Source organism: Euprymna scolopes, chromosome 22, assembly GCF_053919585.1.
Source record: "Euprymna scolopes isolate OS-2025 chromosome 22, ASM5391958v1, whole genome shotgun sequence".
In the NCBI taxonomy this organism is placed as follows: Eukaryota; Metazoa; Mollusca; class Cephalopoda; order Sepiida; family Sepiolidae; genus Euprymna; species Euprymna scolopes.
The window spans coordinates 32,976,656-32,992,121 of NC_136503.1; the positions used below are offsets into that span (position 1 = coordinate 32,976,656).

At 30.1% G+C, this 15,466-nt stretch overlaps 1 protein-coding gene across 2 annotated transcripts in view; it reads left to right on the top strand.

Moving 5' to 3' along the window:
- Positions 1 to 15,466, top strand: part of LOC145243955 (calpain-9-like) — a 136,873-nt gene that overhangs the window by 45,292 nt on the left and 76,115 nt on the right. For both annotated transcript variants that reach the window (XM_080107082.1, XM_080107083.1), the window contains exons 4-5: positions 3,630 to 3,783; positions 6,606 to 6,783. In XM_080107082.1, the coding sequence (XP_079963208.1) occupies positions 3,630 to 3,783; positions 6,606 to 6,783 (332 nt within the window). The remainder of the gene's footprint in view (positions 1 to 3,629; positions 3,784 to 6,605; positions 6,784 to 15,466) is intronic.

A 15,466-nucleotide genomic window follows, 5' to 3' on the forward strand; every position in this document is an offset into this window, starting at 1 on the left:
AAAAATACATAGCACGAAAATAATTTTACTAATTTAGGAAACACTTTCCATAAGTATTGTCTTAGTGACTTGGAGAATGATTTTAAACCAAAGTATTTAGAATTAAAGCACAATAAAAAAGTAGGTTTAAAACAAAGATAAATGTTCATTTATCGATTTTAAAACGAATTCACTAGGAACTACAATGTCTAGAAAATATGAGTGTAATTTTTAAAGTGAAATAATAAGATTGGGCTTCATTAATGAGTATGCGGATTAAAAAAACAAGAACATTCCACTGAGTCTTGTATATCACTCATATCGCTGACCTTCGTCGAAGTACATTTTTATACGACTAAGTCGTTGTAATTAAAGAAATAGATTTGTCATACGTATATATTCCGTTAAATAATATTAACTATAAACAGTCCTAAAGTGTCTGTAAACTAAATATTTTATTTCAGTTTAAAGTCTCTTAAAATCCAGTATACAGTTTGTGATAGCATATATGAACAACATCTTATTAAAAATCAAGAAAAACGATCATGCTTTCCTCCCTCCTTCTCCAAGTATATATATATATATATATATATATATATATATATATATATATACATATATATATATATATATATATATATATATATATATATATATATATATATATATATATATAGGTTCTGGATATGACCTTAAACTATATCCAGTGGTGAGGCTCCAGCTCGCGGGCTTTGAAGAGTGTGGAGCCACCCTTTAATTACCATTACTCCCAGGTCCACTATGACCCGGAGTGGTAGTACCTGTTAGGGTCCCAACTATGGGTTGAATAGAAACTGACTTGAAAAAAAAAACAAATAAATTATATCAAAATCTTTTTTTCAAAATCTTTGCATTCAGCATTAAATAATCTAAAAAGGGTTGATATGACGTAAAAAAATAACCAACTAACAAAACCACATACACACACACATATATATATATATATATATATATATATATATATATACTACTTCAGTTACTTACATAAAATTAAAATACAAAAGTATAAATTTATGCGTAAACTTTAAGTATTAACTTCAAAAGTGCTCAATACGTAGGTAGAGCTAGTTAGTAATTTATAAAATATATATGGCGATTAAGCTATACTGAATATTCCGCGTTTCATCCTCTCTAGGATTCTTCAGGCTTATGCGTGAATTTTGTAGTTATCTGTCGTTTTTATATACGCACCTTCTATTGAGATTTTAGTTAGCCAGTCAGCTTTCTTATATCCACCGCCCTTCCTATCAGCCAATGGACATGCACTTATAGGACAAAGGCCCACTTGACCTCTGACTGATCTGATTCTTTGTGTGTGTTCTATTTAGCCTGAATATGCAGTATATATATATATATATATATATACATATATATATATACATATATATATATATATATATATAAAACTAACATAAAAAACCTAACCTAGATTTAAAACAGGTCAAGACACTAGATATTCAGGCTAAATAGAACACAAACAAAGAACAGGTCAACCAGAGGTCAAATGGATCTTTGTCCTATAAGTGGATGTCCATTGGTTGATAGGAAGGGCGCTGTGGATACAAGAAAGCTGATTGGCTAACTAAAATCTCAATAGAAGGTGCGTGTATAAAAACGACAGGCAACCACAAAATTCGCGCATAAGCCTGAAGAATCCTAGAGTGTATGAAACGCGAAATGTTCAGTGTAGCTTAATCGCCATATATATTTTATAAATTACTATACATATGTATATATATATATATATATATATATATATATATTGTGTTAGGTGTCAGGAGGCAATTAAAAGAAATCAAATATCGAACACTATATATATATATATATATATATATATATATATATATATTAAAATTGTGATTCAATGAATTAAAAAAAAACCCTTATTGAAATCAAGTGGTTAAGTTTCATATCAAAAAATTGTTATTATTCTAAGCAAGGCAAAGAATACTTTAGAAAATTAATCTCCTTAACCTATAGGGTTTCGATGTCTACCATCTCATCAGAAGAGAGAAAATATGAGCAAATATTTGTAAACGTATGTACCCTATTTGCTAAAGTCAAATCCTCTTGCTACATGATCTCTGATTAATTAATTATTTTGACTTTGACTTTCCATGTCTCACTGACTTTAGCAAATAGGGTACACACCTTTATAAGTATTTGTTATATTTGTCATTGAATCACAATTTAATTTATTTCCTCTATCTTGCATATCGAGCAATTTTTATTTAGATGGGATAACTTATACAATATTACCGCCAGTAATATTTTGTAAATCTTATAACCACAGGTTTCCATACCAACTGATTTTTAAATAAAAAATATTCTGAAGTATATATATATATATATATATATATATATATATATATATATATATATACGGTTTATCTGTCTGAGAAACGGTATAGTGTAGAGCCTATTAGGTTGGAAGCACTTTTGGGGCCCTGCCTAAAAGAGAGAGACTTGTGATACACTAACCTAGATATGACGACAATATTCCATGCAGAGGCAAATGATAACTTTGCGATGTTGCATCCTGTGCCTGTTTTAAAGTATTTTAATGGTTGGCTCAGACGAGTTCGTAGCAATGGTCTCCTCGGTGTAAATACTCTCGACTAACTCGACAAGCAGCAAAGTTCCGCAACTTTTCTGTGGTGGAAATCCTTCTACTGTAATAGTTTCTTTTCTTGAATTGCTAGATTTTGGAAGTCCCTCCCAATTTCCTGCTTCTCTGACTGTAGTAATAAAAATGTAAATATAATGTGAACAACCATCTCGTTGTAGCACTCCCTACATAATCCCCCTGTAGATATGGTCCTTGATCTTAACCCATTAAGTCGAAGTGAAAATATGTCTTGTTTAGGACGGATAAGACTAATAAAACCTTTTGCGGCAAGAATGTTGCTCAATGTTTCTTAAACGAGTTCACCAATTTTATGTATTTTCTTTGAACCAAGTTAGGGATGCTATCTTTAAGGGCGTAAGAGTAAGGGTCAGGGTTAGGGTTCAGTATGAATACACTTCACATGCTACAGACATATGCACTATGTACCCTTCGTTACATCGAATATCTAGGATATTTAAACCAAGGTATTTGAAAAAAAGGGAATTAATTTATATTAGACTGTACAATATATATTTTTATTTAACCAATAGCAATCATTTTTATCAAGGCAAGTAGCTATATTAAAGTCTTCAGTGTTCATTTCGCTATATTTGCCTTGTATATACACACAATGATGCTATGAAAGAGTATGTCTTTAATAAAACAAACTTGACAAAATAGGGAAAACTCAAAATTGGTAATAGGAACAATTATATATTTTAAATGAAAACGAGAAATAAAAGTTACATATAACTTCATTATATCATCAGATCAATAAGGAACGGGTAAAAGAAGAAAAATTCTTTAGGCCATGGCATTTAGAAGATAAATGCTTCTCATCAGAAAAGGAGAAGGACCAGAATTATACAAAGTGTAAAATATAAGTAAAAAGATTATATATATATATATATATATATATATATATATATATATATATATATATATATATATACTTTTACTGTATTAAATAATGGTTTTGTTTTTTTTTGTTTTACTCGATCAGGAATTTTCCGATTTAATTTTTGGCAATATGGTGAGTGGAAGGAAGTTTATGTCGATGATCGTCTTCCAATGAAAGAAGATAAACTTGCTTACAGCAAGAATAGGAAAGAACCTGACGAATTTTGGATCTGTCTATTGGAGAAGGCCTTCGCCAAGTAAGCAATAGCATTACGTCATTCTCTTTTACACAAATATTTATAAAATCAAACAAAATAAATATTAGGGGCATGTATGTATATATGTTTCTCTCTTTTTTTTTCATTTTTCTTAAACTTTTTCTTCTAGGGGATGGGATATCCAACCAGATGTCTGACATTTACCCCTATTTTAGTGAGTCCAACCAAGAGATCTTTTCAGGATTCTAGCCGTCCCTTTAAGTGCAATCGTTTGTATTTCACTTGCACTTGGTTCACCGGGTATGCTTGCTATGTACTTTTTAAAGTTCTTTTTAAAGTTCTTTTTCATAAGCCCAGCTGCTCCTCTGATGACTGGTATAATTGAAACGTCTTTTAATTTCCAATTTCGTTTCATATCATACATAAGTCCTTGATACTTAGTAATCTTTTCCCTCTCAACTCTGTTAAGCCCTGTATCATTGGGTACACTGACCTCTATTACGGTCGCTTTTTTGTTTGCTCTGTCCCAAATCACTATATCTGGTTTAACAGCTGCATTTTCAAGATATGTAGCAGTAGGGATTATGTAGTCATAGTGGATAGTGTAGTTGTCATTCACAACTGTTCGTTCGGGTATATGTTCCCAGGAGTTTTTACTACACTGAATGTTGAGTTTCTTACATATCTTCCAGTGAAGGTATTTGCAAACTCCGTTATGGCGATCTGTATATATGTATGTATGTATGTATGGAAACACATATGAATCTATCATTAGCGAAATGGACGCAGAGTACTAGACTGTTTAAGCGGCTTGTTTTAACTCAGATTTCAAGAACATTTTCAAAATTCATTGATTTGCCAAGTCTTCGTGGCAGCAACCTCTCAAAATGTCTAGTACTTCTCGTTTTATTCTATTATTATGGTAGTTCATTTTGTGCTCTTGCAAGTTTATAAGCGATTTATTAGTCAGTGAGTTTCCAAAAACATCTGCTTAATGAGCCTTCTAAATATTAAAATACTCTCAGCTCCCTTCTAATTAAAATCTGGATTTTGCAATATCTACTTTTTCTTTATTTCCTATCGCAGATCTTCTTATATTTGATCTCATTTTATTTCAGATTACTTTATGGTTTGCCTGTTTATGATAGTTAATATTTTAGTATGCGAACATTATTCGCCATTTTTTTGTCGCAATCCTGACTTTGATTCAATTTCTTGCTATTCATGAGTATTATCGTTATTGCAACAGTTCTCATTCTTAATGACCATTTCAGATACTCGCAAGTTCAATGTTTTAATTATTTCTCCTTCAACTGAATCTTTGTTATCAACTGGACTCATCTATATTTTTGAAGTCATTCTATTTTAATTATTTTTGCCTATACTGTCCTTATGGTTTTCTAGTATTTATTTTTGTATGTAATTAAAAATCTTCAAATGTGTTATGCATTACATTTTCTAATCTACTTCTGTTTTATTATGCATTCAAAAATAATGCTTGTTGCTTCTTTTTGTCTCGTATGTTTGTATGTTGAATGCAATGTCGTTTGAAGTTTTTAATAGAATGTCTTTCAACTAGTTCAGTCAGGTTAAAACGATACACCTGTGGTGGATTCATTTGTGATTGGTTTTAAAGTTTCCCCTGTTTATCCATCCCGCTTTCCATTCCAAATATCCATTTTGCAATCATATCTATGTTTCTGTGATTCAAGGGTTATTTAGTAAATGTTATAAATTAAACAATGCAGTTGCTTCCCTTTCTATTTATCTTTTATTGTTTTTCTTCAGATTGGTGCTGCTTTTTTTTGGCGGATTTTATCAGTTTCTTTGTATTTTGTTATATATGTATTTCTAAAGTGTTATAATTTTGTCGTCTATGGATGTTCTTAAATTATTACATATTTAAATAGAGTCAATAAGCATCATCTTTCGAGTAGAGTGTTTTCTGTATTAACATTAGTTTCCAAGTTTCGATTTTGTTTAATTTGAATATTTAAAATACTATGTGCTTCTTCCTTTCATTCTTCTTCTTCTTCTTCTTCTTCAACTACTACTACTACTACTACTACTACTACTACTACTACTTAGAGTTTTTTTTTAAATCTTTTAAGGTATTTTATTTTATTATATCATGTTTTTGCTGCCAGTATTCCCATATATATTTGTAAGGTGCTCATATAGTTATAATTACACGTCCATCAAATGTTCTTATTATTTCTTGATGAGCAATCTCTGCACTTTATGTTGACGATATTTTACTAGCAATTTTAGGTCATCCATATAAAATAATTTTTATATTTTATCATTAGTTTCTGTAAAATGGTTTATTCTATCATTGGTTTTTGTCTACATGTTTACTAAAACTAGGTGTTGTCCTTCAACTGCCAAGTCAAGTGTCGATTGTTCCGTTCCATTTTCATGATAATTTTAGCTTTACTTTTAAGGATTTCAATTTATGCATTCTAAGATTTTTTTTTAATTCTTTACATTTCCACTCTGTATGCTTCAATTTCCTCTGATTCGTGTTATTCCTATTGGTGTTTGATGTTCTTTGAATATGTGAGTTGACTTCTGTACTCAAGGGTTTTCTTTCATATTTTACATGTTTTTATGATTGCCGTTTCTTTTTTGTATAGTGCCAATCATCACTTTAATTTGGATTTCTCTCCGACTCTTTCTGATCTCATTTATCGCAACTATTTATAATGCTACTCATATTATTGATATTTTATGGACAATGGTCTCCACATTATTATTATTATTATTATTATTATTATTATTATTATTATTATTATTATTATTACTATTATTATTATTATTATTATTATTGTTGTTGCTGTTATTGTTGTTGTTGTTGACAGGCTCCATGGTTCATACGTAAACATAAATGGTGGAGTTCTAACAGATGTCCTCGTTGATTTGACTGGTGGTATTTCCGAATACATTATGTTAAAAGACACCGAATACAATGCTGAGAAATTATTCAACATTATCTTCAAAATGTGGAAAATGGATACGTTGATAAGTCTGGGAATATACGTAAGTAATATATATATATATATATATATATATATATATATATATATATATATATATAATGAATGACAAAAATTTATATTCTCAAATTCATGATGTTGACCATCTTATAATTTATTCCTTTAAATCAGTCGATTTATACAATTCTTGACAAGAATTGTATAAATCGACTGATTTACAGGAATAAATTATAAGATGGTCAACATCATGAATTTGGGGAATATAAATTTTTGGTCATTTATTCTATATATTGCTCTGTAATCACATTGAGCTTCTTATATAAGGATTGATATATAATAAGAAATATAATCCTACAGAAATATATATATATATATATATATATATATATATATATATACAGTTAGAATTAGCACCTAATATGAATGTATAGACGACTAGAGTGATCTTATGATTACAACATCACGATCCTCGCATGCGAGCTGAATGGACTGACTTTAATTTAAACTTAAAGTTCTCAATAATAAGTTTTTAAAGGGGTTGACATAATTATTACTAAAATTATTTTAAATACCTACAGACACTAGTGTTAATACTTTCAGACACTAGTGTTTCATCCTTTAAGGATGCACCAGTGCAGGAAGTAACGATTACAGCCAAGTCGGAAGATTCGAACTCGACCACGTAGCCATTTATGAATCAATTAGCAAGGTTAATATCCATACGGCCAACGTTAACGGCGAGAGATACAGTTAAAATTAAAAATTACATAAATGTTTAGACGGCTAGAGTGATCTCATGGCTATAATATATATATATATATATATATATATAAAGAGAGAGATAATTATTTTTATTCGTATTTATCTATTAATTCTGTTTTTGATCCTTTCACCTTCACTTCCGGCACTACTTGACTGATGTAATCGCTTTGTTTATCGTAAACCTCAGTACTTTCCAATCCTTCTCGATTCATCATAAGGGATAGATAAATCTAACTGGTTTTGAACAATTTATGTATACATATATATGTAGCAATGTACGTAAATATTATGTTCTTATAAATATTATGTTTTTCTTTGTCGTTCTCTGTGTATTTCCTATACAAACAGCTCGAGCACTGTAAAAGAATTGTAAAAGTTAAATGGACATTTGAAGAGGTCGTTTGCGAGTGCTGATCTCATGGGGCGGAGGTTATAACTACCAACACAATGGTTATAGATTCAATTCCTGGTTGGTGAAAGGTGCTGGTCTAGCTGCACTGATGAGCTGTGATACAACAACTCAAAACTGTATGTGGACGACTATATATATATATATATATATATATATATATATATTAATAGCGTGGAGATTTATTTCGTTGGTTTATTATTATAATAACTTTGCAAATATTTCAGGATGTTACTACTATTAGTAAAGTTTACAATCCAAAAAGATTGGAAATACTCGGCTTTACGACCAATAACGACGATTACATCAGAAGTTGTAAAGGATCAAAAATGGAATGCAAAAACAATCTTAATTACTAAAAATATATTAGCTTGTTTAATAACGACAAACATTATAGATCATTGACTTAGAATGAGTATTATATGCTAAATTAACGATTGAATATAGTAAAAAGTTGTGCTTATATTTGCATTAAATATTAATCCATATTACTTCCTAATAATCTCTAACTGTGAGTCGAACGGATACTATAATATCCAATTCACTTCACCTTATCATAACAGAAATTCATACAAAATTCAGCCAGATCGGCCAGTAGTTTCCTGAAAGATAGAACTTTATACGAATCCTTACTAATACATATCAATGCATCGAACAGACACCATAATATCCAGTTCACTTCACTTTATCATAATTAAGATTAATAAAACGTTTTAGCCACATCGGCACCATAATTTCTGAGAAAAGTGAAATGGTCAGATATACACATAGAAAGATAAAAAATAAATAATTGATAGACCATAATATTTAAGTACATTGCAATATATATATATATATATATATATATATATATATATATATATATGTATATATATATATATAAAATAAAAATTACAATAAGTTTACCAAGGTAATCAAAATGGTAAACTTAAAATATATTATAAATATTAAAGAGTTAATATTTATAAGTAAAATAAACTCAGCCAGATGTAACAGCTCAATAAAACTGAAAAGGAAATAGAGCTTATAATATGAACAAATGATTAATAAAACATGTTAAAAGACATCTTAAAAAAGAGTTAAAAACATAAGGAAGCACAAGATAAGTGGATAGTCCTTAATCCGCGGAGTTACGAAGAAATACTCTCCTTCTCATCAAAGGGCATGAATTAGCAAAATGCAGGATCGGATTTTGCATATAAAAGTATTTAATGAAACTACAAGTAAGTCACAGATCTTACTTGGTAAAAAAAAGGGTGAGGTAAGGGGAACAGAAGGCAAAAGAAAAATGATAAAAAGATTTCACATGAATGGATAGTCCAGTGAAGGGTAAAAATCCAAAAATGGTAAATCCAAAACGGTCGAATTTAAAATTTCAATCCAATGAGTAAACTCCAAATGGTCCAAAATAATTCAAAAGGCAGAGTTCCTTGGAAAAAAGCGCAAATGGAATGAATTCCAAATCATTAAAAGAAAAGCACTGGAGATAAAATTTAAAACACGTCTGTCAAGGCTGGATGAATCAAAAAAATTAAGGTTTATTTAAAAAAAAAAAAACCGAAAAGCGGTGAAAGTTTAAATTTGAAAAGCAAAGTAAAACTGACCCAGACAAAAAGCGCGAAAGTTAGCGTTAATAATTAGGTCAGCTTAGATATGCACGTGAAAGTCCTAGAATTAAATTAAGAAAACTGATCAGAAGAACAAATAAATGGCCAAGTTCAAGAAATGGGGCGTCTGTTATATATATATATATATATATATATATATATATATATATATATATATATAAAAAAAGTGAAAGTAAATAAATAAATAAAAAATAAATAAAAAATAAAAAATAGAAAATTATATATATACACACATACATATATATATATATACACATACATATACACACATACAGACACACAAATGCACACATACATGTATATGCATGCACACACGCATATAAATATATATATACATATTTGTATACATATACAATAACACACACACATAAATATACATATATATACAAACACACACGCATGCTTAAATATATACACATATCCAAAAACATATACAAGTTAAACAAAAACATGCATACTTACATACAAAATAAGGGGAGGGAAAGGCCGGTATCTACAAACTCCGGAATAAGGCAAATAAATGTGTATGTAAATGCATATAGTGAAATATAAGTAAACAAATACATAGAATAAAAATGAGTAGGTTGATGTATATATTTAATTATATATATATATATATATATATATATATATATACTTCATTTAATCACATAAAATTAATATACGAAAGTATAAATTTATGCATAAACTTTAAGTATTTACTTCAAAAGTGCTCAATACGTAGGTAGAGCTAGTTAGTAAGTTATAAAATATATATGGCGATTAATCTACACTGAATATTCCGCGTTTTATCCACTCTAGTGCTCTTCAGGCTTATGCGTAAGCCTGAAGAGTCCTAGAGTGGATGAAACGCGGAATATTCAGTGTAGATTAATCGCCATATATATTTTATAACTTACTATATATATATATATATATATATATATATATATACACATATATATATATATATATATATATATATATATATATATATATATTCTTGGCAGTACTTCGCAAACGAAGATTCTATGAAGGGGGTTTTCCACGTCGACTGCAGGCACGCTTGTAACTGACGAGCCCGATGCCGGACAAACAGGTTTGGCAAGAGCAGCTGCAGTCAAAAGTCACGATTTTAAAGAATTTTCAAAATATTCTTAACTTAGCATAACGTAAGGATAATTTTCAAAACTAGGATATTAAATATTATTAGTATTTGTGTTGACGGGTGTGATTGAATTAGTTCTGAAGTAGTTTTAGTGTTATTCCGGATACAGGATAATTGGTTAGTCATGAGATTTGGCTGTTTTTAATAAAGCTTTTTTTTTCGCAGTTTAAATTAGTTTTGTATATATTAAAAGATAGAATAGTTTATAATGTGGTTGATATTATTTTCAAAATTATGTATGCACAGAATTATTGAATTTACTAATTATTAAATATAACCTTTTGTAATGATAAGACCACAAATAAATTTAGTAATACGAAAAGTTGGCTTTCCTTTTTCCTTTTTTGTAGCTAAGTTTAGATTTTGTACATATATTTAGTAGTTTATAATTTAGTTTACATAGTTTTGTTGATATTATTTCCATAAGTATGTATGCATAACTTAGGAAGTATAAATGTAGTAATTATTAATTGAAAATTTAGGTAGTAGATTCATATATTGAGATTGTTAGTATGTATAGTTGGATTCCCCCCTTTTTTTGTAAATTAGTTTAGTTTCGTATATTAGGACATGTATATTGATCTGTAATTATGGCGTATATTTTGGTGAAATAAGTGGGTAGACATAAATGAGAATTAATAAAATTAATAAATTCAGTAATTATTAAATAGTATGTTTTGTCAGAAGATTCATAAATTAATTAAATGGTTAGTACGTAGAGGTGGATTCAATGACTTTCTTTGATTAAAATCCAAGATGGCGTAATTGAAAAATATAAGGTAACTGCAGCTACTCTTCCAAATTTCGTATTCTCACCATGTCGTATCACATTTTAATTCTTTTTAGTGGATTGATTGTTGCGATTTATTCTGATGAGTTAAGGGCATTCACTATTTGATATAATAATTAAGTGATTGATTTTGCAACAGATACTGTCAAGAACTGTAAGGATCAATTGATGTAAAGCGGATAAAATACAAAGTTGTCACCATCATGTACTTTGGAATATAAAGATTTTGTCATTTATTCTATATATATATATATATATACATATATATATATATATATGCATATATATATGTATATTATTTGGGAATCAGCACTTATCAAGGCTAGAAGGCCACTATAGGATAAGTATTTACAGATGTTAGATAGATGGCGAGACAACGCCATGATGATCAGTTACAGCGGAATTGTGGTATCGTTTAATTATTTAAGTCGGCGGCTCAAAAAGAACTTATTTACATTGAACTTTAAAACAACCATGTTATAGCACGGCTACCGAGAGAGTAGACCAATGAACATGACAACGTGACGTCAGTACGAGATCCACATTTAGGTAAAGTTGCCTAAAGTTTCCGGTGTTCAACCACATAGCCATAAAAAATATTTTTCGTTGCCTTAGATTATCGCTGTGGTGAAATTAGTCCAAACGTGCATGTTTTTTATTCTGCTAAAGAGAAAAAACAATTCTCTATTTAGTTATTTATTATACACATTATTGCACATTGTGATAATTTTAATCTAACAAAATATAACAGTTGAATTTTATTTCTACCGGAAGAAGTCGAATATTTCATTTTATTTATTTTTTAAACTGCAAAAGAAACAATTTTTATATGAGAATATTTTTCAGTCCGTTCTTTTAATAATAAATAAAACTTTTTATTGAGTATTTACAAATATTTTAATGTTAGAGCCATTTTTCACGACAGTTTTTTTGTTTTTGTTTTTTGTTTTTTGTTTCTTTTAAGTAAAACGATCGATGAATTCAATAATTTAGCACTGAGCGTAATTTATTTCTTTGAAATATATTTAAAACTTAACAGTTTTTGATTGTTTGTTTTATAACTTTTTATCTGTAAATAATTTACATGACTGAAATGGGAAATGAAATAGGAAATTCTATATTCTCTCCCTAGACATACGAACACAAATAAATCCTAAAAATCCATTAACTAATCAGTTTTAATTAAAGTTTTTATATGAACTAAAAATAAAGAGTACACAAAAGTTTAATTAACATATTTTCTTGTGTTTATCTTATAAATAAATATTGTTTGGTATTTGTGCCGCGTATTTACCGTGCTGAAATAATAACGTTATTTAGAAAGCCATTCTTAATGGGGGGGCTTTCTAACTATTCTGCACTTTCACCTAACAATTTAATGAAAAAAAAAGATACCATAAAATTTAACTTAGAAAATCCTATCTAAAATATAGCACGGTACGCACACTGCACGAGCACCATTATTATTATTATTATTATTATTATTATTATTATTATTATTATTATTATTATTATTATAACAAGAAAAATAATAAAAAAGGTACTTCATGAGGAAAGTGGACGCTGCGTAAACAAGTTTTAATTTAATGGTTGCCCCCTAAAAAGCGCATATGCAAAAGGTTTTCAGTGGTTTATTTAATCACGAAAACTTTTTTGAAGGTATTATTTGAGGCAAAAAAAGGCCAAAAGCATTGTTTGAATATGTATGAAAAAAAATAGATGTAACAAAAAAATAAAAATATTTAGTGTTGAAAATACAATATAATAATAAAATAAATTAAAATAAAATGAAAATAAAATAATAACAATCACAAAATAAAAGTGTGAACCAAATTTAATTAAAGAAATTTTTAAAATTCAAAAAATAAAACACACGCTCGATTACAAAAAAGTCTATGAGATATATGCGAAGAAAGTGAAAGGCAACCTCAGGGAGAAGCGATTAAATTAAAACCCACTTACGCAAGGTCCACATTCCCCGTGAAGTGCAAAAAAAGTCTATATGAAAAGAACTGGCGCCACACCAACTAGTTGTGAAGGGTCAAGGAGGATGGAAAGTCCGAGCTGGGAGCGTGCTAACCGGATCTCCACTGGAAGTGTGCAGTTCAAATCTGGTACCTTGGGGGGCATTTTGTCACACAAACCCCAGGAAACACCAGTGGCCGATGCCAACGAGAAATCAATGGCAAACGGCTGTTGCGATAACGTGCAATCATCTGCACGGGTGGGCAAGACGTGGAAAACATTGGAAATCTGGGGAGACTTGTTGTCACGCGGTCTCCAGCGAATATCACAGGTTACTGCCAGCGATCACTGATGATGGCCTGTGAGACAACTCCTAGTGAGTGAAATAATAATAATAATAATAATAATAATAATAATAATAATAATAATAATAATAATAATAATAATAATAATGTCCCCTCCCAAATTCACCAGCAACCTGATTTAATATCGTACACATTTACTATATTTTCTTAGTTTTTTTTTTTTTTTTACACAGTGGTCACCACTTATCAAGGTCCGGAAGCCACTCAGGGATAAGGGTTATTGCAAGTATGTACAATACGTTAGTGTGGAGATTTGATGAAGTGTTTACTTAAGGGGGCGGTTCATTAGGAATTTGTTAACGTTGGACTTGAACACATCCAAGTTGTAGTCAGGTGGGAAGCAGGCAGGCGGAACAGAGTTCCACAGGCGTGCAGTTCTAAAAAAGAAGCTTTGTTCATGGAATCCACGTTTTGATTTAGGCACAGATAAAGAGTGGGGGAAATTTTTCACAGTGGATTCGGTAGATGGGTGTTTTTCGTGAAAGATTGGCGAGGGGGGGACCAGAGATTGGAGTTCAGACGAGCACCTGCCATGGAAATAACGATAAAACAAGGATGGGCTCGCAACGTCTCTTCTGTGGGAGAGAGGTTGTAGGGTAGAGAAAAGGGCATCCCCTACTAAGTCACGAAGTCTATTTTGTACTCTGTCAAGGCAGGATAGGCTGTTTTTAGCAGTTCCTACCCAGATATGGCAGCAGTATTCCATCCTTCGACGTACTTGGCTTTTATATAGATAGAGAATTGCATCAGTAATGAGATATCTTCTGGAGCGGTAGAAGGATCCCACCAATGTTCACATTATGGTATGATTGTCTTTTAGTAGTTATGTGAACTTCATTTCCGTATTCATGTATACTGCACTGATATGAAAATGAAAACTATAGCGGAGTATAGGATTGCTAACCATGTAACTGATGAAAATACGCTACATATTTTGATGAAAAACATGGGAAAAATTGAATATAGAAAAACAGAAAATCAAAACAATATAATTTCTGTATTAAAAGTAATAGTTATTTAAATATTTAAACATATAATCTTGTGAGGAAAATCCAGCTCCCCAATAAGGGACACTCTGGATAGGAACAAAAAATAAAATTGTCTCAGTCATGAAAGATTTCTCCTCCACTGGCTGAAGACAGAAAAAGTGAATTGTAACACCAGAACATATACCACTACACTGTGATCTTGTCCCGAATTGTTTTATGTTTCTTTAATTTTTTGTTCTCTAAATTCATAATTCAGTTTTATCAGTATTAGATTGTAGATATATCACATACGGTATAATCGCGTTGAAACACCGGTTCTGGTCAGATTACCGAAGTTATGCAACGCCAAGCCTGGTTAATACCATATGGGTAACCATTTGGGAATTCTAGGTACTGTGTGTACTCTGCGCATAGCTCGGTATTTGTTCCCAGTCGACTTGTACACTTCACTTCGACTTAAGGTGATGTGGTTAGAGATTGCTCACCTCCTGCCACAAAAATTTCACGCGCAGACATCCCTTCGTGGGTATCCATAGTCTGTTAAAGACTGAAGGAGCCCCTAGATTGTATATTGCTTTAAAATTACGTAATTTTACATAAATAATATATTTATTTTATATTGAATAAAGTTCAGTTTTATTATTAATCGAATTGGCTTTCTTTTCTTTTCT